This window comes from Ovis aries, chromosome 22, assembly GCF_016772045.2.
Source record: "Ovis aries strain OAR_USU_Benz2616 breed Rambouillet chromosome 22, ARS-UI_Ramb_v3.0, whole genome shotgun sequence".
NCBI classification, from domain to species: Eukaryota; Metazoa; Chordata; class Mammalia; order Artiodactyla; family Bovidae; genus Ovis; species Ovis aries.
This window is the reverse complement of record NC_056075.1, coordinates 18,386,789-18,412,143: the sequence shown is the minus strand read 5'-3', so window position 1 is coordinate 18,412,143 and position 25,355 is coordinate 18,386,789. Positions and strand designations below refer to the sequence as shown.

Genomic DNA, 25,355 nt, shown 5'->3' with positions numbered 1-25,355 from the left:
TCTGCTTAGGTCTTTGTACAACCTGTTCAGATCTTTTTTTTCAATTGATCATAATATTCCCAGTCACACCCAGACCTTACAGCCTTCGGTTTACCCAGCAGCTGGGAGCTCATTAGGGAAGAGCTTGTGTCTATAGTACCCAAACACCTCTGGGCCAGTGAAGAAATACAGCCCTGCCTGTATTCCGCTGTGCCTGCAGCCTCGGGGTGGGAGGGTGTGGCATCATATTATCTCCCTGCACTATTGACCAAAATTAATCCAGATGGATTTGAAGAAAGTCAAGACACTAGGAAAGTCTCAGGAAAATATATCTGAATATTTAATAACTTTCTGGAGGCCAGACTCTAAATTTAGCTTTGTCTTAAAAGTTTCATAGGAAGGGACTTTATACAGATATGACTATTTTAAAAGTTTAAGTTTTAGTGAAAAATAAAAAACTGCACAGGGCCAACAAAAATGGAAGAAAGTCACAGCAAAATATGAAAGAGAAGAGTTAGTTTCTGGTATGTAGAGGAGTTATGCAAATACAAAAAAAAAAAAAACTCAATAGGAAAATATTACAACTATTCCCCCCAATAAGAAGTACATTGGTTAATAAACGTTTAGAAAACTCCTCTACCTAAGTAAGATCAAATAAATAAATACGGAAATGAGTTATCCATATCACTTACAAAACCAGAAAAAAAAGTAACTGTAATACTCAAGTACTCGTGAAGACACAGTGAATACCATATGCTTACACATGAATGATGGGAGAATAAATTTACCCAACTGTTGGAAGGAAAGCAATTTGGTACATTTATCAGAAACTTAAAATATCCATATCCTTTGACCTGAATTTCCATTTCTGGCAATATGTTCTTAGGAAAGAATCAACACGGAAAAAATTTCTGCGCACAAAAGTGTTAATCATATACTTATTTACAACGGTGAAAGAAGGTAAACAGCAAACGTTAAAAGAGCTGTTTAATAATTCATGGCACAGTCATTTCACGGGTACTTACGTAATCATTAAATGTTCTCAAAGCGCAAGCAATAACACGAACACCATTTATGGTATAATGCTAGTGGGAAAGTGAATTACGTTGTATACGAATGGCTGTTTGCATAACACTTTTAATAGAATAAGGCTGGAAAAGAAAAATTCTAATATGTAAACCATGTTTGAGTTCTATAATTAGAGTTTTTTTTTCCATTGCCCTATATTTCTATTTAAATCTTTTTTTTTTTTTTTTAATGAACAAAGTCAGCTCTTCTTTAGCCATACGGTGGCGCGTCCTTCTCTCACGCTGGGCCTGAGGGCCGGAAGCCTGGGCGGAGGGGGTAAGCTCACAGACCCCACCCCAGGTCGATTAGGCCCGCCAATGCGACGTCGCCCTCCCCAGCCCCAATTTCCCCAGCCCCACCCTTTCCGAGCCGGCCGGTGGCAGGGCCCGCCCCTCCCCCACCACTCCGGGTTCGGGTGACTGCGGGTGCGCGGGGGTAGAGCAGGGCCGGCCCTAGCCGTGCTGACACGTGGGGAGGGAGGAAACGTCCGAGGAGGAGGGCTTGGGTATGTGGGTGGGTGTGTCCGTGAGTGGGAGAATCCAATACAGGCCTCCTCAAGAGTCTTCATTTTCTTGTGCTGCTGATCGGGCCGGGGAAGTACGAAGTTCTCCCCACTCCCGGAATCCACTCCCAGGCAGACACCGAGCGCAGACACAAGAAGGCCCCGGCTGCGTCCCTGCCCTTCCCGCGACTGCCCGCGCCGCGCCGCCTCCTCGCGTGTCCCCCCCTCCCCGGCGCGGTGGTAGGGCCCGGCGGCGACGTCACCCATTGTTTACAAATCAACCTGAGCCAGTAGGATTCCGGCTCCCGCGGCTGCAGGCGCGCGGCGCGAGTGCCTGGCGGGCTCCGGTTACCGCCTCGGCTTTGGCCTCGGCACCGCGCCCGGCTTCGCCGCGGCCCACCGAACCCCCGGGACAGCCGAGCCGCCAGCGACCCCCGCACAGCTCCGGGTGCCGGCGCGGGGGGCCATGCCGTGCCGGAGGGAGGAGGAAGAGGAAGCCGGCGAGGAAGAGGAGGAGGAGGAGGAGGACAGCTTCCTACTGCTGGAACAGTCGGTGACTGTGGGCGGCTCGGTTGAGGTGGACCGGCTGGTGGCCCAGATCGGCGAGACGCTGCAGCTGGACGCGGCGCAGGACCGCCCTGCCTCCGCGTGTGCGCCCTCGGGGCCGCCACTGCAGCCCCCGCGGCCCCCGGCGGCGGTGAGAGCGGACAAGGCCCGGGCCCCAGCGCAGCCGCTGCTTCTACCGGCCGCGTCGGTCGAGGCTGGGGGCCCGGCGCCCCCGGGGGCCTTGCGCTGCGCCCTCGGGGACCGCGGCCGCGTGCGGGGCCGGGCTGCGCCCTACTTTGTGGCTGAGCTCGCCGCTGGAGCCAGCACATTACCCGGGCCGTGCCGGCGAGGATGGCTGCGGGGCGCTGTCACCTCCCGCCGCTTGCAACAGCGACGATGGCCCCCAGCTGGGGCGCGCGCCAACGACGACGACCCGCACCGGCTTCTGCAGCAGTTGGTGCTCTCGGGGAACCTCATCAAGGAGGCCGTGCGGAGGCTCCAGCGAGCAGTCGCCGCGGTGGCAGCCACAGGCCCCGCGGGTCCCCCCGGACCGGGGGCTAGCCGCAGCCGACCGGATCCTGTCTCCCTTCAACCCTCCGGCGCTTTGCACTGACCCAGGGCCCCTGGAGGGAGGAAAAGAAGCTGCTGCGCGGACCCTACGGCGTCCTACTTACCCCAACCTTGAGCTGAAGCCGCCGTTGCCGTTCTTGGAGCGACCGCCTAGACTGCAAGGAGGCGCGTGGAGAGAGACCTCAAGCCGAGAAGTTAGTGGCCCCGGCAAGACTGTCGGAGAAAACTTGAGCGTGAAGAAATACGCGGGCCTGGGCGCGTTCGTGTCGCGTGAGAATTAACCCCGGCCCCAGGGACCTGGGACAAAACTGGGAGAACTATGGCAGCTATTTGCATCAACTTGTACCTGACTTAACCCTTGGGGATGTCGTGTGCTAGGATTGTTTAAAGATTCGGCTTCAAGGGGCAAGAATCGTGAGGGCTTTTAACAATACTTGAAAACTGATGACTCGAATACATTTTCTTTATTTTCCGGTGGAGGAGCTTAGTGAAAATGGTGCTACAATCGCTGTGCAAAGAAATTCCAGGGAGAAGAAGAATGTAAAAGCTTGGTGGTGGGTGGGTTGGGATGCCAGCCCCCTTACTCTCCCACCTCATCCGATGACTGATCGAGGTGGGAGATGGGAACTCCAGTTGTCTGGGGCAGGGAGGTGGAGAATTTTGAAGGTGGGTCGACTTGGATGTGGACTTTTAAATGCCTTGACCTTGCCACCTGTGATTCAAGGTCATAGTGTGCTGTAGGTGGAAGGCTGTGGGGTTCCTGGGAAAGCTAACTCACCCCTGTGTCTTGTCTTTTCTCTTGTTCCAAGAAGAGTCCTGTTTATGCTTTGCTACCTCTTGGAGCGGACATATAGATGTAAGGAGAATTACTTGTTTTTTCCATGCTTGCTTTCTATCCGGAACTCCTCTGGTGAGGCCACTCTTGGCCATACCCTGAGCTTTCTCAGAAACGGTCATAAACAATCCCTTGAGTCTCTCCTGTCCTCCTGCCTGGCCTTCCTTATTCCACCCTTTCTGATGTCTGCACTGCATGGATGAGACCCTGGCTGTTTGTCTGCTCTCTTTTGGCCCTCTGTGGAGCCATGAGCCTGAGTCTCTGAGGGTCCTCACCTCTCTGTTTCCTCTAGGCACCAGCTCTTTGTGAGTGACAGAAACCGTGTTTTAAATGTGACTCTCCAAGAGGAGAAACTGCTGGTTTTACCCATGTGAAACTTAGGAAACTTGAGGGCGCTTTAAATAAGGTGCCACCTCCAAACTTTAAGGGAGCTAAACTAACTTTTTTAAAAAAGATTCAATGGCTTGCTCATCCTTCAGATGTAGCTGTTGAGGTACACTTCGCACCGGAGTGTCTGAAATTGTGGTGGTCCTGATTTCTAGGATTTCATAATTAAAATGTCTGCTGAATAAATTGGGTTTTTGTTTTGGAGCCTGGTTTGGCTTTTTGGTGGAAGGCGGGGGAAAGAAAAGCACATAGGTGACACCTTTCATAATGAAGTTATAATGGAGAGGGCCCTTGAGGGGGTTGAGGTGGGAGGTGGAGACTGGTGCAGCTGCAGTCCAAGAGTGTTTCTGGGTCGATATTCCACAAGATAGAAAAATTCAGTCCAGGTTTTAGAAAACATGCTAGGTGGGCTTTCAGCTCCCTTTGTGGAATCAAAACATATTCCAGAAACTTTCTAGGCTGGAGGGAGGACAGAGGCCAAGTGATTTGCTATATCTGGAAGAGGGTGGAGGAAGGTGAGTTTGCTGAATTTTTTGTATTTGAAGAATGGGGAGGGTATAGACAGAGCCTCACTATTTTGATCTTGGACGCTTGACCCAGTGTTGAGCTGTGGCCTAGAGAAAGGACAATGGGGTTTTATAGCAATGTCCCTGGTAGTTGGTGTGGATTGAGCAGGCAGAGTTCAGTTCATGAAAGTGGCCCTGCTGGGTCCCCTGCTCTCCATCCCATCTTCCCCTGGCATGGGCCCCCTTCCCCCAAGGAAGCCTTACTTGGTACAGCCCAGCTCTGCTAACTGGCCCCAGGGGCACCTGTCCTGCACAGCACCTTCCCACATGGGCTGCAGGGGAAGGCTAGTGCTCAGTGACTCAGTTTGACTCAGCCCTGCTGCTCACCATGTGTGTCATACCAGGCAAGTGACAGCTCTGCATTTTGCTCTCATTTATAAAACAATACTGCTAAGTGTAATGAGGATCTGAGATGTCCAGGACACTTTAGGGCTGAAAAAAATAACTGTGGATTCTTACCATCACCACTGCGCCCTCTTCTTTCAGCAGGCCCCTATTTGTCTCGTCAATGTGCTCCACATGTCCTAACACTTCAGACACCCCTTGATCTCCACCATGATCACAGTCATTGCCACCTCTTTTGCGTCCGTATTCTATAAGTCCCTTTTCCTGAACGCCTTCCAGAAGGCCACCTCCACACACCTTCCAAATGATCTGTCTCTGCTGTTATCATTACGGGGTTGGCACTTGACACATGTGCCAGGTACTGTTCATTCCATCATGGCTTTATCATTCGTTATGATGTAGGCACTATTTTCTCCATTTAATAAATGAAGACTCTGAGGTCCAGGAGATTAAGTGATTCGCTGCTGAAGTCACCACCTTTTAATAAGGAGCTGGGGTTTGAACCTAGGCACTCTGGCTCTAGGTTCTCCTGCTGTTCTTAATCAGAGCGTCCAGTCATGCTGTGTACTACCTCCACAAGGTGTTTTTGACGGCATTTTCTCCCATGTTGGATTTATTAAATTCTTAAGAGCCTTGAGAATTTAAGCCTTAAAAACCTTGACCCAATAAATACCTCAACCCTGTAGCGTCACCATTCTCACAAAGTTTTCTTGCAGGCTAGCCGCATATATGCAAGGCACTGGGGATCTGGGATGAGACAAGGTTTCAGACATCCTGGAAGAGCCTGCAAACAGGTTTGGGGCTGAGACCTTCACATAAGTTAATAGGAATTGTGTTAAGAGAGGCACAGATAACCAATGGTAAATGGCTGCTCCTTTTAGAACCTTGTGCCTTCTGTAAGGTGAGGGCATAAGGCCAAGATGGTGAGATCTCACCCAATGCAAACGTCTTCTACATCTGCAGCATGGCCTGGAATGAAGTTAGAATGGTGACTGGACCAAAGGACCTGAAGATCTACAGGCCTTGACAAAGCAAGGTAGAGAAGGAAACGGCCCCATTCATGCAGAACTCTGCCAGGGACCTTTAACAAGATGGCCCTTCACTGTTGACGCTGGGGAGAGGTAGGAACTGGGGGTGGTAGAACAGAATCTGAGCTCATGGCTTTTGAGGCAAATCTCTTAACCTCCTTTTTGAGCCTACCCACACTTTTCCTCCTGAACCTCAGCCCCAGCTACTGATCAACCATTTGCAAAGGCTGTAGAGAGCCGAGTCCTGGCCCTGGGCCTGGGAAAGGGTCTCTGTGCAAAGGAGGCAATGACCGTTTCAACATGCTGCAGCTTGGGCTAGCCCATTCCTAGCACTTGGCCCAGGGGTGATTGTGGCTGGCATATTCCCAGTCCCTAGGAATAGGTAGAACTAAGGACATGGACACGGGCAGAGCTGAGACAATTCTATCTGAGCGAAGGCCTAGGTTTCCCTGGTAACATTCTGCAAGTCTTCAGTCCAGAAGGATAAAGGCAATAGGGAAGTTGTAAGAAGCTGGTTGTGTGGTGGTGGGGGGTTGGGGTTGATCAGGCGTCTCATGTGGGAAGTTACAGCAACAGCGGCCTGCTGCCTCATCTACCATTAGGAGCTGGAAGAGCGATCGGGGCTGAAGATAAAGACTAGGTGCTTAGCGCTAGGATGGGTGGATGGAGCCTGGGAGACACTGTTGGTTGGGAAGGAAGAACACCAACCAGTATACATAGCACTTACCAAGTGCCAGACTCTGTTCTAAGCACTTTACAAAGACGAAGAGTAGAACCCAGAGGCCAAGGGAGGCTAAAGGGTGAACTGTAAGGGATGGTTGGGTGTGTGTTATCTACATACATGCGCAGGTGCACACATACAAGCACATGCAGAGCTACAGGGACGTGATCTCTATATAACCTCCGTGGTCAGGTCCAGGGTATATGGAGTCAGATCTTGCTCAGTGACCTTCACTATCTTTCTTTAATCCTGAAGTTACTCCACTTCTCTTTATCAGCACCATTAAGCAGTGTGTTTTGAACATCTACACTGTGAATCCTTGCCCTGCTTAACCCTGCTGAAGAGAAGTCCTGTTTATGGTGAATTTGGAGAAAGGTGGTGATGTCTCTGGTGTCCAGGGAAGATTTTCAGGAAAACCTAGGAAACCGAATCTAATTCAGACAGTAAAACAGAAATGGGCAAAAGGTAGGGCAAAGGTAACAAGGTGATAACCAGCTTGTGATTCTTTTTTAACCCATCCAAATCAATAAGTCAAACAAACTCCCTGAACAGCCTATCAATGGGGGGTGGTGAATTTTACCTCTTGTGAATCAATTGAGGAGGGGGAGTAGTTAATAAGCTCCTTGATTTCGGATTTAGATTTCATTATGCCGTGGAGTATGGTACAGAGAAGAAAGACTCGTTCACACAAAAACATATCCAGCCATCTCAGGCATGAAGGGTTATACAAAGTTGTTTCAACAGCCAACTGGTCCCCAGTCTCTCTGTGGTAGGATAGTATGTGACTTAGAGTGCTATCACAGGGGACATCCACCTCTAAGGTCCCCTTAGGCACCCATCCCTTCCTATCTCCTTTAGGAGCCTCATCCTTTATAGCATCTTCCCTTTAGTTCCTTCCTTTCATGTCCTCTATCCACATTTGGACGAGTGCAGGTCTCTCCCCCTTGAGCAAACCTTCCCTTGATTCTCATTTCCCTTTTTAGTTGCTGTCTCTCTTACTTCATCCTCTCCAAACTCCAGACACCACAATTCATCGTCTGTGCCCCAAGTACTCTCTCAGCCTCCACAAGTCTGTTGAAACTGCCCATTTGTTTGCTTTGCAAATATTTACTAAATGCCAATACCCAGGTGTTGTTACTAAATGCAACCTATGTTTCAGGCGGTGGCCTAAACATTTTTACTATCATTAACTCAATGAATCCTCCCAACCCGATGAGGCAGGGACTTTATTATTATCAGACTTGGAGGTGAGAGAGGTGAAGTAATCTGCCCACAGTCACAAGAAGAAGCTTTAAAAAAAAAAACAAAAAAAAACTAGGATTGTGACCCAGGCAGAGACATCATTTTAACAACTACCTGCTACTGTGCTGAAGGCTATGCGTTTTCTTTCCGAAATGTGTCCCTTCTTGTCCTTTCCTTTCTCTCTGAGCCCAGAGCCTTATCTCTTGTTGCCTGGATGTTATATAGGCATCCAACCGACTGTAAAGGCTCCCTCTCCACCCCAGTCCATCCCCTACACTGTGTCGCCTGATAATCTGCCTGAAACTTGTCACTCCTGCTGTCAAAGAATAAAATAATCTCTTTGGAAAAAGAAGACATTCACATATGAGCCCCTGAGATAACCCTATAATGACAGTAAATAAAATGAAGAGTGAGAGCAAGATGAACTTGAAGATCACCTCCTGTGAAGACATTGCAGTTTTCTCAGTACAAATTATAGATGGGGGTGGACAGGGCGGGCATGAAGACCTTCAGCTGAGTGCTGAATTTGAATTAGAAGGGTTTCTGATGGGAATGGTTGGGAAGGGAAGGTTGAGAAGGGAAGGGCTATCCACTCCAGTAGTCTTGCCTGGAAAGTCCCATGGACAGAGGAGCCTGGCAGGCTACAGTCCATGGGGTGGCAGAGATTTGGACATGGCTGAGCAACTAACACTTTCACTAATGGGAATGGAGGATTTAAGAGCTGTGTCCTCCAGTTGCTCTGCCCACAAACCCTTGCTTTTGTTAACATTCCCTACTGCCCCTACTGTACAAGTCCCAGTCCTGAGCTGTTTTCAAGTTTCCATTTGAAGAAGACCTCAACCCTCTTCCTATTAAATCTCTTCTAGGCAATGGCAACCCACTCCAGTACTCTCACCTGGAAAATCCCATGGATGGAGGAGCCTGGTAGGCTGCAGTCCATGGGGTCGCTAAGAGTCGGACATGACTGAGCAACTGCACTTTCATTTTTCCTTTCATGCATTGGAGAAGGAAATGGCAACCCACTCTAGTGTTCTTGCCTGGAGAATCCCAGGGATGGGGGAGCCTGGTGGGCTGCCATCTATGGGCTCGCACAGTGTCGGACACGACTGAAGTGACTTAGCAGCAGCAGCAAAGTATTCCCTTCCTCTACCCTGCCCCGGTTTCAATCCTTGGATTGGGAAGATCCCTGGAGAAGGAAATGGCAACCCACTCCAGTCTTCTTGCCTGGGAAATCCCATGGACAGAGGAGCTTGGCAAGCTGCTGTCTGCAGGGACGCAGAGTCAGACACAACTGAGTGACTAAACCTACCCACCTACCTACCTACCTTTACTTCCCTTAGCACTTTTTACAACAGGAGTGCATGTTTAAGAAACGTCTTATCCTTGGAGCAAACAGGTTAATGCCTTTGAAGAAACAGATTGAAGAGGTCACTAAGAGGCAAGATTTTTCCACAAAAGACTTAAAGTAGTCATCTTAATGGAGTAGCTTCTAGGAATGATGTTTTGTTTTGCTATTAGAGTGAAATTAGAGATCTAATTTCACCTTCACTCAGTTTTTCAAGGCAGGGGCTATTTTTTTTTTTTAACTTTTTTATTTATTTGGCTGCACTGGGTCTTAGTTGCAGCACCACACAGGATCTTTTAATTGCAGCATGTGGGATCTAGTTCCCTGACCAGGGATCGAACCCAGGCTCCTTGCATTGGGAGTTGCGGACCATCAGGGACATCCCAGGGTAGGTGCTCTTCTTACCCCATTTTGCAGATGAGTTAATGGAGATGATTGAGGTTAAGGATCCTGCCTGCAATCACACACTACCAATGCAGAGCTGCCTGCACAGCCCATGTTCTTATCCATTACACCTCCTGGGAAACACTGTTATGGGCAGGTCATTTGTTCTGTCTTCAGTTATGGTTGGAAAACCAGGAGGAAGCGCTGCATGGGAGAGTTTTGCTGCTTTGCCTGCACCAGTGTCCTCGGTGTTGAAATGGAGTGCACCTCTGAGTGGAAACCTCTCTCTGCTTCCATCTCTAAATGAGGCTTTAGCACTAGACCACTGAAGGCTGAGCTCTCCCGGGGCTGACATTCTGTGATTACTGAGCATTGTGGAAGGGTGTGTTGGGGGGAGCTAATTGAGTGAGTTAGTAATTTGGTTGCCAGGGTAACTCTTTCCTGATTGGAAGGAAGGGATCACAGGGTTTGACACAGACTTTGCTGGATAGGAAAGTGGTGTCTGATGTACTCTCCATGTTTCTGCTTCTGAGCTGGAAAAGGAAAGAGCAAAAAAATGGTAACATTGAATTCAAATATTGTAGCATTTATGCCTAATTTAGAATGAAATCTTGGGGTGGCAGACTTTGGAGTTATTTGTGAAGTATGGCTTTCTTTTCTCCAAATCACTTGTCAATTTCTGTGTTTTTGTTTATTTAGTTTTTTTTTTTTCATTGAGTTTATAGCTTTGGTCTTTTATCTTACCTAGACCGTTTTCCGTGGACAGCTGTCTTCATAGGATGCTGAAGGTGAGAAAATGGTTACAGCATACCTAGCTTTCCCTAGCTCAGCCTAGGTATCTGGGGCATGGTTTTCCGTGTTCCAATGGCAGGATCATCCCTTTGGACACCTGCAGGGGTGTCAGTCACATTATAGTATATGTAAGTAGTTGTGCAGTGAGCAATATCGGACTGTGTGTAATGGCATCAGGCTACTGGAAAGAGGACTGAACTGGGAACCCAAAGACCTGGTTTCTAGATTCTGTCAGATATTTGACTTTGTAAATGACTTTCTAGGCCATTCTGCCTTGCCCCCTTCCAACTATTTTTCCACCTATGCCACTCAGTCGTGTCTGACTCTTTGTGACCCCATGGACTGTAACCTGTCAGGCTCCTTTGGCCATGGGATTTCCTAGGCAAGAATACTGGAGTGAGTTGCCAATTTCTTTCTCCAGCGGATCTTCCTGACCCAGAGATTGAACCCGAGTCTCTTGTGTCTCCTGTATTGGCAGGCGGATTCTTTACCACTGTGCCACCTGGGAAGCCCTTTTCTACGTATAAAATGGTCTAATTTAAAAAAAATTATGTAAACCCTGACTTATCCCAAAAAAGGTCTTGTGGGTGACTAGTAAGACCTTGCAGCATTTTAAAAAATGGACAGTGACGATTATAAGGTTGTAGTGCAGTTAAGGCTTCCCCAGTAGCTCAACTGGTAAAGAATCCGCCTACAAAGTAAGAGACCCCAGTTCAATTCCTGGGTTGGGAAGATCCCCTGGAGAAGGGATAGGGCTACCCATTCCAGTATCCTTGGGCTTCTCTGGTGGCTCAGACAGTAAAGAATCTGTCTGCAATGCAGGAGACCTGGGTTCAATCCCTGGGTTGGGAATATCCCCTGGAGGAGGGCATGGCAACCCACTCCAGTATTCTTGCCTAGAGAATCCCTATGGACCGAGGAGGCAGGCAGGCTACAGCCCATGGGGTCACAAAGAGACAGATAGGCTGAGCCACTAAGCACAGTGCAGTTAAAGTACCTCATGGTAAGCATTGTGTTCTCCAGTATTCCTTTTTGAAGAAGGGGGTTGTATTACGTGAACCCTATAGTTGAATCTAGCCTTAACCATCTTTACAAGAAGCCAGCATGGTTTGGACAGTAGCATTGAATCACAGCCAACTTGATCCTGGATTGCTCCTAACTCCTTGACCTCCAGGAATACCACCCAGGTTAAGAAGCAAGGACCTTAGGGGTAGAAGCAATACCAGGGGAATTTGACACCTGATCAGTTTCCTCTTGCTCAGTGCCTGGAGGTGATAGCCCACTGCATTATTGGAGCCCGCCCCCCATCCCTCTTCAGTTTGTATTAGAGCCTCCAGAGTCACCATTCCCTTGCTAGGTAGCACGTGACTGACTCCCCCACAACCCTTTCTGGGGAGGTTGAGGGAGATGGCTGCCTTGGTGTACTCTGCAGTTACCATTAGGGTCTGTGTGTGCATTTGGAGGGAGAGAATGAGGAGGTATAAACAAAAGGCATTGAGTCCAAAAGGGAGTTAGGAAATCAGGGTTCTAAATCAAACAGCATTCTATCTGGAAAGCACTCTTCGGGTCATGGTGTGCCTTTGTTTCACGACAAACCAAGGATCCAGTTGATTGGCTACCAAGGGACAGTCCTGGGAAGGAAGGGGTAGGGACTAGACTATTTTATCTCCAGGATGTGCCAGGCACAAGGAACTTGTTTCCTTATCATCTCATTTCTCATCTTTTATACAAATGGGGCAACTGAAGCCCATAGAGGTTAAGCAACTTGTCCAAGGTTCCCATTTAATAAGGGGACTTGAACTCTGGATGTCCTGTTGTCCAGCATGGCTTCTTCCTGGAGGAAACAGACTGAAGTAACTGAGAACCAGAGGGATAGAGATGGGCTGTTGGGGAGAAACAGGGAGTAAATGTGCCAAGGGCAAAGAGAGGAGTCCCTTCATACCTGCCATCCCACCCCCAAGCAGCTTTCCCACTGCACATTTGCACCCTGAGTACCCCCTAACCAAGAGCTGACCCCAGCTCTTAAAGGGCCACCTTGTGGAACAAGTCCACTTAATAACCACAGTAGAAAGAAAAAAGCGATAAGCTTCCCAATCTGCAGTGACTGACTGATCTGATGTCCTTTGCTAATACAGTCAGGGGCAGCTTCTCCAGCACTGACTAGTAATCCAGAAGCTCTAAGGTTTTAGTGAATGGGACTGGTCCAAATCCTGACCTCACTTTCATTTAATTTCATGCCAGCACCAATACACACCCAGCCGGCGCAGACCCTAACTAGGGAGCTGCTCAGACACAAAGGCGCTCTAATTACCATCCACAAGCCAGGCCTGACAAGGATTTCAAGTGTTTTCATGTTTATGGAGATCAGAGAAATGTGTTCTGTGCATCTTTCCCACCGCTGACAAGTATAAAATAAAACCAAACAAAAAAACCAACACATTTATTAAAAACAGATATTTCAGTTAAGTTAACATCCTATAATCAGGATAGCCACAATTCCAGACACTCCGGTGCGAAGTGTAGGTATGTCAATAGCCACATCTGGATGACGAACATGCCATTGAATCTTATACAACTAAAACATCAACAATACCGTCTTAGAGCCTTTAGACTGCGTTAACATTGTTACGAGCACTTCACCAGGTTCACAATGGCAAATTCTGCAGCTTCTCCATTCGGAGGGTCACATTTTTTTACTCGGTTTCCTTCACTTACAAAGGCAAGCTGGCACGGCTGGGGGGAGGGGCAGAAGGAGGAAATCAACTCCATCTATCCAGGGAATTGCAGCTGTTATTGCAAATGGCCCCGGAGAGCCCATTATAAGCTGCTGCGCTAGGCTGTGTGTCCCTGGAGTGCCCCATCACGTGGTGTCTCCCAGCCCCCAGCCTGGGCCCCCAGGAGCGGCAGCGCCACCAGCTAGAGTTGGACAGCACAGCGGAGGGGAAGAGGAGGGACTCGAGGCCAGTTCTCCGGGCAGTTTCCGTCAAAGTCCAGGGCGCGGCCGCCCGCAGGAGGCACCGGCGCCTAGCACGTCGCCACCTCCCTCAACCCGCGGTGGCAGCGGTGCCCGTGTCCTCAGAAGACTCCAGCACTTGCAAAACACCGCGTACTACTCCGAGTACAGGCAGAACCGGGTGACTCTGCCCTGCTAGAGCCCCGCAATCTCGTTTGCGCCCAGGAAATGGTGACCTTGAACCCGAGGAGGGGCGGACAGACGGTGAAAATACACATTCAAGAGGACCGCGGGTTCGCTCCGCGCCGCGCCCTCACCTTTCCCCAGGACCTCTCACCCCCACGTCCAATTAGCATCCCAGGTGCTCCGCCTTCCCCCGCCGCTCTGAGAAACGCTGACAGTCGCAAAGCGGGTGGGGTGGGGGTTCGCAGAGAAAAGGTTACTTCTATTCAGTTCTCCAAAATGTCCTTTCACGGTGCCGCGTGTTTTATACCAAGTACAAGCACCTCAAAATACACGAGATAGGTGTTTTGTTTTTTTTTAAAGTGTCGTAAAATTTCAAGTCTGGCAGTTTGAGGTACTCCCTTAAATGATCTACAAATGTTCCCCTCTCCTAAAGTGAATCAGGAACCAGCCTTGGAAAGGTAAAGCAAGTAACTGGGGTCATCCTTGGCCTTTGGGCGCTCCGCGATCCTGTGAAGCATGGACTCCGGCCACGTGGTTGCCAGGTTAGAGTACCCGAGAGGCTGCGTGGAACCGCACGCTGCGCCACCAGGGCTGGTCACACCAGTGAGGAGTCCTACTGACTGCGAGCTTGGGGTGCACTCTGTAATCTGCCTTCAGTGGCACCAACGAAGTCAACCACGTCGGGGCCCTAGACCTCAGTTCCCGCGAACACATTCTCAATTTTTCGATTCCTCATCTTCATATAAGGTATTTTCCCGCTTCCGGAAGTGCGACTTCACCAGTTTGAGTAGAGATATAGCCCTCAGGGGAACCCCTTGCCCTTCAGGCAGAGGCTCGCGCAGTGGCCACTCTCGAGGTGTTAGCTGCCAGGGACTAGAACGCTGTCGCCTGTTCTGAGCTGCGCCCTCCTCCCGGACGCGCCGGGGTCGCTGCAGGCCGCGCGAGGGCTGCGGGGCGAAGGGGGCTCATGCACTGGGGCCGACAGAGGGCCCAGGAGCTGGCGCTGGGGGAGCTTTGCGTGCAACTGCAGCCGTCGCGAATGAAGCCTCCGCACCGCCTCCTTGATGAGGTTTCCCGAGAGCACGAGCTGCTGCAGGAGCCGGTGCGGGTCGTCGTCGCCGTTGCGGGCTGTAGGCTGTAGCCCGCGTCGGTGCTGGAGGCGGCGGGAGGCAGCGGCGTCCCGCAGCCAACCTCGCCGGCAAGGGCCCGACAGGGGCTGCGGGGAACCCCGTTTGTCTGCTCCCAAAGGCCCGTCAAGGCTGGGCTGAGGGGGCAATGGGGACAGCGCGCTGGGGCCTGCGGCGAGCTCCGCCACAAAGTAGGGCGCAGCCCGGCCCCGCACGCGGCCGCGGTCCCCGAGGGCGCAGCGCAAGGCCCCCGGGGGCGCCGGGCCCCCAGCCTCGACCGACGCGGCCGGTAGAAGCAGCGGCTGCGCTGGGGCCCGGGCCTTGTCCGCTCTCACCGCCGCCGGGGGCCGCGGGGGCTGCAGTGGCGGCCCCGGGGGCGCGCACGCGGAGGCAGGGCGGTCCTGCGCCGCGTCCAGCTGCAGCGTCTCGCCGATCTGGGCCACCAGCCGGTCCACCTCAACCGAGCCGCCCACAGTCACCGACTGTTCCAGCAGTAGGAAGCTGTCCTCCTCCTCCTCCTCTTCCTCGCCGGCTTCCTCTTCCTCCTCCCTCCGGCACGGCATGGCCCCCGGCGCCGGCACCCGGAGCTGTGCGGGGGTCGCTGGCGGCTCGGCTGTCCCGGGGGCTCGGTGGGCCGCGGCGAAGCCGGGCGCGGTGCCGAGGCCAAAGCCGGAGCCCGGGCGGACGCGGAAGCCGGAGCCCGCCAGGCACTCGCGCCGCGCGCCTGCAGCCGCGGGAGCCGGAATCCTACCGGCTCGGGTTGATTTGTAAACAATGGGTGACGTAGCCGCCGGGCCCTACCACCGGGCCGAGGAGGGGTGCTCCGTGCATTTGGGGGCCCGGGCAACCTCTGGGCAAGAGTCGTGGGTGAAGCCTTGCTCCCTCTGAGCTTTACAGCCCTGATTGCTGTCTGCGGGGGGAACTGGGGAGCCGATCTTCGCTCTCTGAGCCTGGCATGATTGACATATCCAGAAGATGGACACCGGCGTGGCCTCTGTTGGTTTCTTCCACACACAAGCACAGACACTTACACCCACACACCCACACACTTCTCTAGGCGCGTCAACGTGTCTGGTTTTGGCATTTACGCTTTTGAGGTTAGGGATGCCGGCATTTGGGAAGTGATGGCAGCGTGAGTGAGGCGAGTGATGGAGAGAAGGCGTCAGGCTAGGGATCTGTCTGGAGATTAGGGAAACGAGGCTGACAGATGAAAAGGAAGGGGACCCTGTGGTGCGATGGGGGTGGCGGATTGGAAATTGGCAAAGAAAAGCCACTGATTCGTGTTTTTTTGATCGGGAGCGTGGGTATGTGGGGACCTGGACAGTTACTGTAGAGGAGGTTGCTCGTCTTGGGGGGAGCGGCGAGCTAGAAAGTTCTTTTAAGAAGAATGACTCAACCCAGTAGGGGAGTATCCTTTCTGAAATGGGTAGCAGGAGAGGAAAACGGTCAGCTATTTGGATGGAAATGGAGACACGGCCATGGTAACCCTCCAAGATATCCTGGTTGGTTTAATGATTAACCAAGACTTCATTTTTTAAAAGAAAGAGAGATAGAGAACGATTCTTTATCATCGTATTGTTTGGAGTTTTAAAACCTGTATTAAAAATCCCAAACCCCTCAGGCCTAACTTCTGAACATTAATTACCCTTGTAGGTAGATTTTTGGTGGACCAACCTTTATAGGGGAGGGATAATAGCAGGGTGATTGAAATATTCCAAAATGGGATTATGGTAATGGTTGCACAACTCGGTAAATTTTCTAAAAATCATTTATTGAAAAAAATTTTATTTTTAATTTAATCATTGACTCAATGGACATGAGTTTGAGCAAATTCCAGGAGACAGTGAAGGGCAGGGAAGCCTGGTGTTCTGGAGTTCATGGGGTTGCAACGAGTTGGACATAACTTAGCGACTGAACAATTTCTTAGTGAAGAATAATTGCTTTACAATATTGTGTTGGTTTCTACCATACATCAACATGAGTCATCCATGGAGTGAGTGGAGTGAAGTCGCTCAGTCGTGTCCGACTCGCGACACCATGGACTGTAGCCTACCAGGCTCCTCCATCCATGGGATTTTCCAGGCAAGAGTACTGGAGTGGATTGCCATTGCCTTCTCCGTTTGAACCGGGGTCTCCCGCATTGTAGGCAGACGCTTTACCATCTGAGCCACCCATATGTCCCTTCCCTCTTGAACCTCCCTCCCGCTTCCCACCCCATCTCACTGCTCTACATTATCACAGAGTGATTTGAGTTCCCTGGGTCCTACAGCAAATTCCCAATGGCTGTTTTATATCTGGTAATGTATGTTTTCACGCTACTCTCTCCATTTGTCCCACTCTCTCCTTACTCCATGGGTCCAAAGTCTGTTCTCTATGTATGCGTTTCCATTGCTGCCCTACAAATAGATTCATCAGTACCATTTTTCTAGATTCCATATGTATGTGTTAATATACAATATTTATTTTTCTCTTTCTGACTTACTTCACTTTTTATAATAGGCTTTAGGTTCGTCCGCCTCATTAGAATGGACTCAAATGCGTTCCTTTTTATAGGTGAGTAATATTCCATTGTGTGTGCAATCCACAACTTCTTTATTCATTCGTCTGTCAGTGGACACTTAGATTGCTTCTGTGTTGCTTCCATGTCCTAGCTATTGTAAATAGTGCTGCAGTGAACGTTGGGGTACATGTATGTTTTTCAGTTATGGTTTCCTCGGGATATATGCCCAGTAGTGGGATTGCTGGGTCATATGGTAGTTTTATTCCTAGTCTTTTAAGGAATCTCCGTACTGTTCTATTAGTGGGTGTATCAATTTTCATTCCCACCAACAGTGCAAGAGGTTTCCCTTTTCTCCACACCCTCTTCAGCTTTTATTGTTTGTAAACTTTTAAATGATGGCCATTCTGACCGCTGTGAGGTGATACCTCATGGTAGTTTTGATTTGCTTTTCTCTAATAATGAGTGATGCTGAGTATCTTTTCATGTGTTTTTTAGCCATCTGTGTGTCTTTGGAGAAATGTCTGTTTAGGTCTTCTGCCCACTCTTTGATTGGGTTTCCCTGGTGGTTCAGAAGGTAAAGCATCTGTCTGCAATGCAGGAGACCCAGGTTCAAGCCCTGGGTTGGGAAGATCCCTTGGAGAAAGAAATGGCAGCCCACTCCAGTATTCTTGCCTGGAAGAGTCGGACACAACTGAGCGACTTCACTTCAGCTTTTTCATTAGGTTGTATGTTTTTCTGGCATTGAGTTGCATGAGCTGCTTGCATATTTTGGAGATTAATCCTTTGTCAATTGTTTCCTTTGCTATTATTTTCTCCCATTCTGAGGGTAAAAACTCATTTAATTGGCATGTAAATTACATGTCAGTAAAGCTGTTTTAACAATTAGCCACAAAGTACACACATACAAATACAGAAGCCAGGCAGTAGAGAGCTACTTTACAGTATGGAGCAGGGGACTAGCATTATTTGGAAAGAAACTGGAGCCTGGGGATCCAGGTAAGTAGAAACAAGGGTCTTGGTGGGCAGTTCCAAGATGCTAATAACAGGAGCAAACCTTTAGGGAGGAGTGGGATGGAGGGAAGAGGTGGGAAGTTTTGTCAAGTTTGGAGGGAAGAATGTGAGAATAAAGGAAGAGGCAGTATGAAGAAAGCGAATGAATTTTTAAATCTTGGAATTCTGGACTTCTACAGGGTGTCTTAAAAATCATCACCTTATTTCAGTGGATTCCTTAGGATTTTCTGTGTACAAGATCATATCTGCCGACAGATGAAGGTTTATTTCTTTCTTTCTAATCTGGATGGGGTTTGTTTTTCCTGCCTAATTCTCTGGCTGAAACCTCTAGAACAAGATTGAAGAGAAGTGGTGAGGGCAGACATCCTTGTCTTGTTCCTGATCTTCAGGGAAAGTATTCAGTCTTTTACTATTAAGTATGATGTTGGCTCTAGGTTTTCATAAATGGCCTTTTCTCAGGTTGGGGATGTTCCCTTCTTTTTCTAGTTTGTTGAGCATTTTTTATTGTGAATGGGTCATTTCTCTTTATCTTTACTTGAGTTATAATTGATGTATACCTTATGTAAATTGAAGACATTCTTTCATTTGTAATTATTAGTCATTTGAGAGTGGTCAACGCAGCCAGTTATTAGCTAGAATATGCTGAACTTCATTAAAATTTTAAAATGGAAATAATTAGCAGCAGTTTAGAATTTTTGTTTTGATTTTTTTGGTTCAAAATATTGTAAGTCTCATGCATCGTTCTGTATGTGAAAATGGTACAACTACTTTGGGAAAAGGTCTGGCAGTTTCTTACAAAACTAAACATACACCTGCCCTATGATATAACTCCAAAGCTAGATATTTACCTAAGAGAAATGAAATCATAGGTCCATGTCAAGGCCTATAGGCAGATGAATATAGCAGCTTTATTCATAAAAGCCATAAATTGGAAAGTGCATAAGTGATTTATCAACAGGTAAATGGATAAACTCTAGCACATTCACATGATGTTGGTGACAACATACTCTTCAGCAGCAAAAAGGGCTGGAGCATCGCCACAGGCAGTAACATGAATGAACCTCCAAAACAGGATGGTAATTGGACTTCCCTGGTGGTCCAGTGGCTAAGGTGCCATGCTCCCAATGCAGGGGTCCTGGCTTTGATCTTTGGTTAGGGAACTAGATTCCACATACCACAACTAAAGATTCTGCAAGCCACAATGAAGATTGAAGATCCTGAGTGCTGCAACCAAGCTCCAGTGCAGCCAAATAAATAAATGTTTAAAAAACAAAAAGAGTATGCTAACTGAAAGAAGGCAGACGAAAAAGAGCATATATGGCTTAATCCTCCTTATTTGAAGTTCCAGAACAAGTAAAATCAATTTATGAAAACTGATTGCCTCTGGAGAGGTTGAGGCAGTAGCAGGGACTGACTTGGAAGAGCCCTGAAGGAGATTCAGGACATGGTGGGAATGTTCTGTATCTTGATATCTTGATTCCAGGTTTCCCAGGAAAGTCATTGAATCCTACACTTAGAATTCATTGTATGTACATTTTACGTGAAAAGAAAAAAACTGTTCACAAATATTGATTTCCAGTTAATAGACACCCTGAGTGAGGTATACTGATGTTTGCAGTTTATTCTCAAGTGCCCAAAACCATGAGATGGATTGATACATAGAAGGATGGTTAGGACAGGTAGGTATATGATAAAGCATGTATAGTGACATGCTAATAATCGAGCAATTCCACTCCTAGGTATATACGTGGGAAATTTGAGAACATAGTCATTCAAAAAGTTTACCCAAGTGTTTACACAGCAGCATTATTCATAATAGCCTCAAAGTAGAACAACCTAAATGTTAAGTAGCTAATGAATGGATGAATAAAATTTATTTATTCATATAATGGAATATAATTTATCATACAAGGTATGAAATACTGTTATATGCTACAGTATGGTGAACCTGTATACAGTATGAGAGAAAGAGTTGGACATGACTGAGCGACTGAACTGACTGATGGGTGAACCCTGAAAGTGAAAGAGACTAGACACAAAAGGCCACCTATTGTATGATTCCGTTTATATGAAATTTCCAGAATAAACCAATCTGTAGAGACAGAAAGTGGATTAGTAGTTGTCAGAGGTTGGGAAGAGAGGGGAATTAAGACTAATTGATAATGGGCGTGGGATTTCTTTTGAGGTGACAAAAATGTTCTGGAATTAGTGGTGATGTTTGTACTACATAGTGAATACACTTAAAACCACTAAAGCGCACAATTCAAAAGTTTACACTTGATTTTATTTATTTATTTTGCTGTGCAACTTTGGGATCTTAGTTTCCCAACCAGGGATCGAACCTCAGACCTTGCAGTGGAAGCATGGAGTCCTAACCACTGGACTACCAGAGAGTCCCCCAAAGTGTATACCTCAAAAGCCACTTTAAAGTGAATTTTCTGTTATGTGAAGTATAGCTCAATTTTTTAAATGCTAAGAAATATTAATGGTAGAATCTAGGTGCTGAGTAATAGGGTTGTTCACTATTAAATTCCTTCCAATTTATTGACAGTTTGGAACGTTTTAGAGTAAAATGTTAGAAGGGAAAAAAAAAATAAGCCACAGAAAGGGAGCAAGTATTTTTGTGACTTCTTTTAGAATTAGCCAGGGCACAGGGGGCGCTGGGCTGACTGTTGGGAAGGAAGGCAGGAGGAAGTGTACACCCTGCCAGCATGTTGCCTAATGCGTGACAGGGCAATGGTGTAGATTCACAATCCAGTGTTAAAAAGATGTAGACAGCCTACTGCGGGTTGACTACATTCTTGCCCACTGTGGAGGATTTCAAATGATATGGCAGGAATAAGACTTGCTGCTGTTTTAGAGGCCAGCAGCACCCTTTAGCAATGGGCCTCGGAAACAGGAAAGCAGGCACAGGCTTGCTCCTATACCCCTCCTTTCATTGCCTCCCAAACCGGCGGCTCTAGAAGCTGGGTTGGTCAGGGAGGAGGAATTGGTACAGAGAAAATTTAAGAGATTTAGGGGACTCACATTGAGATGCGAAAAGGTACTAATGAGTTATTAAACACCTCTCTGTAGAGTAGCAGCTGAGAAAGCTGGAAACACCAGGGAAGGCAAAATTTGAAAATGTCTTAGAGGCTGCTCATAGGGTGGGAAAGATAACTGCCCACAGGTTAAACAGGGTGCTAGGAACAGTTAGATCTGTAACTCGGTAGTTAAAATGGATTAAAGGATTGGGCTAACAGTGATGCAGTAATGTGGAATATTTTGCTATTTATAAAAGTATAAAGGACTCAAGATTGGAAAGGTTTTGAGGGATGTGGCCCCAGAGGTAGAGACTTGAATAGTGTACTGAGTTGAATAGGAGCCCCTCCGAATTCATCGGGCTTCCCAAGTGGTGCAGTGTTAAAGAATTTGCCTGCCAATGCAAGAGACACGAAAGATGTGGGTTTGACCTGGGTCAGGAAGATCCCCTAGAGTAGCAAATGGCAACCCACTCTAGTATTCTTGCCTGGAAAATTCCATGAACAGAAGTCTAATGGGTACAGTTGATGGGGGTCGAAAAAGAGTAAGACACGACTTAGCGACTAAACAACAGCTACCACCAAATTTGTGTCCATTGACAATCTGTAAATGTGAACTTTCCTTGGAAACAGGGTCCTTGAAGATGTAATCAATTTAAGATGAGGTCAAATTGGATTAGGGTGGGCCGTCATCTAGTGACTGGTATCCTTTGAAAAAAGGGAAGTTTGGGGACTTCCTTGGTGGTACAGTGGCTAGCAATCCGCCTGCCAATGCAGGGGACATGGGTTCGATCCCTGGTCTGGGAAGATGCCACCTGCTGCGGAGCACCTAAGCCCACACACCATAGCTACTGAGCCCTTGCACTAGAGCCAGTGAGCTGCAGCTGCTGAAGCCCGAGCACCTAGAGCCTGTGCTCCATCCACAACAAGAGAAGCTGTAGCAATGAGAAACCTGAACACTGCGACTAGAGTAACCCCCACTCATCGCAACGAGAGAAAGCCTCCCCTCAGCAATGAAGATCCAGCACAACCGCAAACAAACAAATAAATGTTTTTAAAATTTGGACAGAGACACGCAGGCGGGTGCCATGTATGGACAGAGGCAGAGATTAGAGGGATGCTACCACAAGCCAAGAACGCCGAGGACTGCCAGCAACTGCCAGAAGCCGAGAGAGAGCATGGAGTAGCTTCTCCCTCGAGTCCCCAAGAAGGAACTGACCCTGCCAACCGGCACTTTATTTACATCAGACTTTTGGCCTCCAAACCTGTGAGAAAACAAGTTTCTGTTGTCTTAAGTCACCAAGTTCATGACAATTTATCACAACAGCCCTAGGAAACTAGTGCAAATACTTTCGAGGAATTGTTTAGAATGTGTAAGCTATGGAGAAATTTACTGAAGATTCCTGGGGGTAGTTCTGAGACTCAGTGGAAAAAACTGAAGGTCTATGAGTGTCTCTGATGGATTTTGGGTTACGCTTGGCCCAGTCAGGTCTGCCATCAGAATAGAAATAAAGAATAGAGAGATGTGATCCTGGCTTATGCTTTCTCTGCTTCCCTGTGCTCAGTTTTAACCTGGGAGGCTGTCAGGATACACAGCAGTCTCCCTGTCAGTAGTTTAGGAGGGCTGTCCTAAGAATAGGGCTGCTGTGAGGGGACAGTTAAAAAAAAAGTCGGTGGCGGGGGGTGGGGGGGGAACTTCTCTGGCAGTCCGGTGGTTAAGACTCTGTACTTCCAATGCAGGGTGCATGGGTTTGATCCCTCATCGGGGAGCTAAGATCCTACATGCTGTGAGTTGTGCAATCTAAATAAATTTTTAAAAATATATAAAGAATGAAGAGATGACAAGGAGCCATTACACTCTCATTGTATTTTGATCATAGGTAAAAAGTGGCCATGTAGGAACACATCTCTACAGGGACTGTTAGGGTGATCCTACATAGGCTGATGCATGTGCTCCTGTTTCTGGGACTGCAGAAAGGGCAGTACTGCCCTTGCCAAACCATGGTAGTGAGAATAGAAAAGTAGATACTTGAACTCGCAGGATGACTGGCTGCAGGTGTCAGAGGAAGGCAGTCTCAGGCCTGCAGAGGCTCTGTGTGTGTGTCTGGATGCCTGGGTGTCAACAACATTGAAAATCAGGAGGCACAGGGCAGCATAGTTCAGTATTTCAGAAAAAGACCTTAGGACTTCTTTGCTGGTCCAGTGGTTAAGAAACTGCCTGCCAATGAAGGGTTCAGTTCCTGGTCTGGGAGGACCGCACATGTGGTGGAGCAACTGAGTCCGTGCACCACAACTGCTAAGTCTGTGCTCTAGAGCCTGCATACAGCAACTACTGGAGCCCACGTGCCCTGAAGCCCGTGCTCCCCAACAAGAGAAGCCACCGCAATGAGAAGCACTGCAACAGAGTAGCCCCGACTCACCACAACTAGACAAAAGCCCGCACAGCAATGAAGATCCAGCGCAGCCAAATGAGAATAAATGAATACAATTTAAATAAAACCTGCAAGGGTGGTTTGGCGGGCAATGCCAGTCAGGCAAGGCCTATGAGATGTACTCAGATCAGGAAATGAGACAGATAATAGTAACTACCACATATTGATTATATTTTTATCAGTTTTATTTAGATATCATAAAATTCACACATTTAAAATGTACAATTCAGTGGTTTTTAGTATTTTTAACAGTTGTGCAACCAGCACCTGGAGAAGGCAATGGCACCCCACTCCAGTACTCTTGCCTGGAAAATCCCATGGACGGAGGAGCCTGGTAGGCTGCAGTCCATGGGGTCGCTAAGAGTTGGACACGACTGAGCGACTTCACTTTCATTTTTCACTTTCATGCATTGGAGAAGGAAATGGCAACCCACTCCAGTGTTCTTGCCCAGAGAACCCCAGGGACGGGGGAGCCTGGTGGGTTTCCGTCTCTGGGGTTGCACAGAGTCGGACATGACTGAAGCGACTTAGCAGCAGCAGCAACCAGCACCAAAACCTAATTTTAGAATATTTGCTGCATTCTAAAAAGAAATTTTGTACCCATTAGGTAAACACTTTATTTTAATTTTTATTAAAAAAAAAACTTATTTATTTATTTGGTTGAGCTGGGTCTTACTTGTGGCTGCAGCACGTGGGATCAAGTTCCCTGACCAGGGATCGACCCTGGGTGCCCTGCATTGGGAGCTGGGAGTCTTGGCCACTGGGCTACCAGGGAAGTCCCAAGAGCACTTTAAAGAGATTATTTTCTTTAGTCTTCCAATAACTTCTTCATTTAGTATTATCCTCTTTCATGGACAAGAAAACTAAGGCCCAGAGTTAAGAAAAACTTGTGCAAAATAACACAAACTGCCAGTGCCAGAGCCAGGATTCAAACTTGGTTTTGGTTGATGCCAGAGGGTGCCCTTCTTAAACCATTACCCAGGTTCTGTAATCTGTTCTTCTAACTCTGCCTGGTTCTTACTCCCTAAGGCCTGTTTCTTGCCTTCAGGGCTTCTGCCAGTTGTCATGTCCTGTTTCTGGTCCCACCAGCCATACCCTTCATGTTTCCTTGCCTGGGTTCCTGCAAGTTGCTTCTGGGCCCTACCCTCTTTCCCTTGAATCCACTCTTCTGGCAGATCAACTTCCTAATGCCCAGTCTTGCTCAGATTACCCACCACCCCCACTCTGAATAGGTCCACAGTACCTCCTGAATAAAACCCTTAGCTTCTTAACATCATATCCAGAACTCAGAGGCCTGGTCCTGGTCCACTCTTCCAACCTTCTCTTCACCTCACAGAAGCCCTTTGCTCCTATCACACTGGGTCCTTGCCAGCTTCTACATGTATCTAACATGATCCTGTCTCCCTGTATTTGGTCCTGTTCTTTCTGCAGAGAGTACTATTCCCCCAAATTTCTATCCATCTAAATCTTACTTGGTCCAGCTATAAACCTCCTCCAACAGGGGGTGGTTCCTCCTGGCCTACTGCCTTCTCACCCCATTCAGCTCACCCAGTGGGGCTCTTACTACATACTTTCTGTACTACATACTTTCTGTATTAACTTGGGTTGGTCCGGACTGTAAAATCCAGAGAGTCCTTTGATTGCCCGACCAGAGAAATTTGCCCACTCTCTTTAGACAGAGATAGCATCAGTGCCACCCAAAACACACAGAGAATAGGGGAGCATAGAACCCCTAAAGAGATGCTGGGTGCATTGAAACAAAGACCTATGTCCAAGTATAGGTGGGATGTGCCTTTTCCATAAGACCTGTGTAACC

The 25,355-nt window shown here is 48.2% G+C and overlaps 2 protein-coding genes and 1 non-coding gene across 3 annotated transcripts; 2 read left to right on the top strand and 1 right to left on the bottom strand.

Annotated features, from left to right (window-relative positions):
• Window positions 1-1,838: 1,838 nt before the first annotated feature.
• FRAT2 (FRAT regulator of WNT signaling pathway 2) lies at window positions 1,839-4,091 on the top strand. The gene has a single exon (XM_012102701.4). It carries the CDS (start codon window positions 2,016-2,018, stop codon window positions 2,706-2,708), a length of 693 nt encoding a protein of 230 aa, XP_011958091.2. The 5' UTR covers window positions 1,839-2,015; the 3' UTR covers window positions 2,709-4,091.
• Window positions 4,092-12,735: 8,644 nt separating this feature from the next.
• On the bottom strand, window positions 12,736-15,317 carry FRAT1 (FRAT regulator of WNT signaling pathway 1). Its single transcript, XM_015103355.3, has one exon. The coding sequence runs from the start codon at window positions 15,137-15,139 to the stop codon at window positions 14,309-14,311; it is 831 nt and encodes a 276-aa protein (XP_014958841.2). The 5' UTR covers window positions 15,140-15,317; the 3' UTR covers window positions 12,736-14,308.
• A 7,316-nt stretch (window positions 15,318-22,633) lies between these two features.
• LOC114110367 (small Cajal body-specific RNA 11) lies at window positions 22,634-22,766 on the top strand. The gene has a single exon (XR_003586643.1). It is a non-coding gene; the product is annotated as a small Cajal body-specific RNA 11 (non-coding RNA).
• Window positions 22,767-25,355: the final 2,589 nt, after the last annotated feature.

Excerpts from the sequence above, each read along its gene's own strand:
- FRAT1 (XM_015103355.3), bottom strand. The coding sequence starts at position 15,139 with ATGCCGTGCCGGAGGGAGGAGGAAGAGGAAGCCGGCGAGGAAGAGGAG.
- FRAT2 (XM_012102701.4), top strand. The coding sequence starts at position 2,016 with ATGCCGTGCCGGAGGGAGGAGGAAGAGGAAGCCGGCGAGGAAGAGGAG.